We start from the raw sequence: 3,641 nt of genomic DNA, 5'->3' as shown, positions 1-3,641 counted from the left end.
GTCACAAAACACTACACTACACACAGGAAGAGAGGTACGTACGCACTTCATTGTTTCGATACTCACTACCCATCCTTCTACCCCTTCGTATACGCCCCGTTCGTCTCCATCTCGGCCCCTCTCCATGTTTTTGTCGTAGTCAAGCTTCGTTGTCGATCAGGTGCATTGTCTACCTGGTTGGAATGGGCGCCTGCTGCATCTGCGTCACCCTTCTGCTCCCCTCGAATGTCTAGTGTCACCCTCACGTCTATCCTGATGTGGGAAGTTTGGGGGCCGCGGCATTGCAGGGGCTGATGGACGGCACATCACTCTCATGCACCGGCGCTATCAAGAAGTTGCAGTGCACCCGTCGAGGAGAAGTCGTCCAAACGGGGCATCTGTCAAGAGGTGATCACACACTTGTCTGATGAAGCTTCCTGGTGCTCATCCATCACTGCCTATCACCTCCGCCGGCTGAACAGTCTTCAACTTGCTCACACCTATTTACCCCCATCTGCCCATTACTCTCCGAACAGCTTGATCGTCGTCCCAAGTCTGCACGCAATTCAGCCCATCTACCTCCCTCTCCCATCATTCATGCACATCGCCTCTTTTCCCACTGTTGGCTTCCAAGTACGACTCGGCCATCGGTCATCTCGGCCTCTCTACTGAGCCCGCTCAGGGATAGTCCAAGAGGCAATTTTAGTCGAGAAAGCCAGTACCCCCCGTCCCCCGTCATCTTCTTCAGTGGATCGGTTGTGACGGCGCTGAGAGAGAGAGAGAGAGAGAGTGTGTGTGTGTGTGTGTGTGTGTGTGTGTGTGTGTGCGCGCGCGCAGGGTGATTCCAGAAGGAATTTTGGGTCACTCGGGTCGCCTCCACTTTGGTTCGAAGCGTATCCGTAGTCTTTCCAAGTCCCAAAGTCACTTTTCAACCCATGCCCGGTCTTGGTGGTCTTGTCTTCTTGTCGACACTCCCGGGTCTCCATCACACCCCCCTCTTCGTCGTCGTCGTCGTCTTCTTCTTGCTCTTCCACCCCCTCGTCTCCCACACGCCCCCTTTTGCATTCGTACCCCTGCCCCCCTTGGCCTGCCCTGGCCCCCCTCCCTTACCATGACTCCCCTGTCGCCAAAAGCTTGGCCTTCGCCGGGGGGTGCGACTGCTAGTGTGGGCTTGCGCGTGTTGTATCAGGATATATATGGTACAGGTGCTGCTCCAGCCCAGTCAGACGCCTTTGAACTCCATACCTGGCACGTCTCGCAAGCCTGCCAAAAGCAGCTCTCACCAACTCCAACATCCCGTTCACCTTCACCATCTCCACCCTTTCGAAGCTTGACGTGCGACTCAATGCGCCTCAACCCATCTGTCTGTCGAGTTGTGAATAAGCTTCTGTCATCACCCATCACCGCCTGCGAAACACCTTCATCCTATCGTCGAGGAGCTCATCGTCGCCCTCACCTGTCGAGAACCTGAAGAGCTAACCCACTCTGCTCTGCGTCATCTAGCCTACGCAATTCGTTTCTCTTTTCTCGAAGCGTTTGTAAGCGGTATCAGCACCCGCTGCTCATTACCCACGCGTCCGCTTCTCACAGAACAAACGCTCTTTCAGAGAGGAAGCTTGGACCTTCAGCCTTCTCCCGACGAGACGTCTCACCCTGATTTGCCTTGGACAATCTCTTGGCGTGACAGACGGACACCACCAGTCTGGTCACACGGGGTTTTAACCATAGCTATCGGCTTAACCCAAAAAAACTCTCTTCTCTCTCGACCGCAGATTACCCGTCTTTGCCATAGGGCGACTCGGGCCAAGGATCTTTTTCTGTCGAGGGCAACTTGTGCCGATTTTTACTCAAACTATCCCTACCCCCAAACGAACTCAGTGGGGCCGCAGTGGAGGACCACCGGAGAGTTACTTTAGGACCAGCCTTCCCTTCTTACCTTGATATAAAGGTTCTCCCCATCCTACCTATCAAAGGTTCTTGGTAGCTTCACACTCTTACTTCACCTCCACCACTCAACCTTCATCACACTTTATCCATCATCACAATGGAGACATACCACGGCTTTGTGCGGACACCCGCAGACGCTATCAAGCTCTTCGAGGCTTGCAGACTAGGCCTCCTGCCTCGCGTCCAACGCAGACTATCAGAGAAGGAACGCCAATCTATCCGATCCGGCTCAGTATTTGTTTGGGATGAGCGGGAAGCTGGCATGAGGAGGTGGACCGATGGAAAGTCATGGAGCGCCAGCCGAGTCTCTGGCAGCTTCCTTACCTACCGCGAGATGGAGGGCAAGCGTGGCAGCGGCTTCGGCGGTGGCAGACGGGGTGCCGGCAAGACTCCCGACTCTGGCCGTGGCAGCGACGAGGACCAGGAAGACGGCGAGCCTGAGGGCTACAGATACAAGGCGGATGGCCTCATGAAGCAGTCTTTCAGCATCACCACCTCCACCGGCCAGCACCTTCACCTCATCTCCTACTACTCGAGACCGCATCCTGGATCACCAGAGCTTCAGCAACCCAGCACCGATGCTCAGCTCAGACACATCACTCCCATGAAGGGAATGTACCCCGAGTCCAGCCTCCACGACAGCAACCCTACTCCCGCTCTCACCAGAGGACCTATGCTGCAACAAACTCCCTACATGACACAGCAGCACCCTCAACAGCCCATGCCGCCGCAAGCCTACCCTCCTCAGTACGCACAGCAGCCGGGCTACTCATGGCCTCCCTCGCCGGTCGCCACGCCTCCTTACAGCCACTACACAACATCTCCTTACCCGCCGCAACAACAGCCGCAACATCAGCTGCCACCTCCTCAAGTCTCGCACTCGCCCGCGCAACAACCGCACTACGTACACGCACCTCCTCACCACCACCTGTCTCCCTACGACCGGGCACCTCTCCCGCCGCCAACAGCTCAGAAGCCTCTGGCTCCCTATGCTCCTCAACACCAGTCTCCTCGCCTGGCGCAGATTCAACAACCGCAGCACCAGTCACCTCGCTTGGCTTCTATCCAACAATCGCGTGCCTCTGAGTCCCCTCGCATCTCTCACCTTCAAGCTCAAGCGGCGCAGGCCGTGATGATCGACCCCAGACTCGGCCCTCGCAACCCCAACACTCTGCCGGGAATTAACGCCGTCTCCAGCGCTCCTTCTACCAGCCACCCGATCACACACACTCCTCCCAATAGGACGTTGTCTGTCTCGCCTCCTAGAAGCTCGCACTCCGACAGCAACAGCGCGGCGCCCCTTCCCAACAAGGCCAGCCTGTCTGCTCTCCTGCTGCACCCTACTCCCTCCAACTCCGAGCCTAGCAGTGCCAATGGCGTGAACAGCGCCAACAGCTCCCCGCGGACAGGAGGCGCCCTCGGTGGTCTCCCGCCGCCGGTTGACCGCCCTGCCAACATGAGCCACGATGTTAAGGCGCTTCAGGCTCTGGACCGCAAGTTCTGCATCTAAAGTGTGCCAGAACGGGAACAAGAGAGGAGGCAACGTCCATGGAGACGTAGTCGGAGTTGCATTGCCACACTAGCCTTGAAATTTCTTGTCCTTTTTATTTTGTCTTTACTTGAGCATCGCCGCGGCGTTTGGGAATCACTTTCAGGACCAAGCCACTTTGGGCGGTCTCAACAAATCGGGAAACGTGAGATCACGAATATCGGAT

General features: G+C 56.6%; 1 protein-coding gene across 1 annotated transcript; it reads left to right on the top strand.

Moving 5' to 3' along the window:
* Positions 1 to 2,023: 2,023 nt before the first annotated feature.
* On the top strand, positions 2,024 to 3,436 carry BDZ83DRAFT_656875 (Gti1/Pac2 family-domain-containing protein; the record flags this gene model as incomplete). The annotated part of the gene is made up of 1 exon (XM_060510911.1): positions 2,024 to 3,436. The coding sequence occupies one exon, from the start codon at positions 2,024 to 2,026 to the stop codon at positions 3,434 to 3,436; it is 1,413 nt and encodes a 470-aa protein (XP_060359033.1).
* Positions 3,437 to 3,641: the final 205 nt, after the last annotated feature.

Source organism: Colletotrichum acutatum (genome assembly GCF_030867785.1).
Source record: "Colletotrichum acutatum strain CBS 112980 chromosome Unknown BDZ83scaffold_161, whole genome shotgun sequence".
Taxonomy (NCBI): domain Eukaryota; kingdom Fungi; phylum Ascomycota; class Sordariomycetes; order Glomerellales; family Glomerellaceae; genus Colletotrichum; species Colletotrichum acutatum.
The sequence above is the reverse complement of the archived record's forward strand: the minus strand, read 5'-3'. Positions and strand labels throughout refer to the sequence as shown.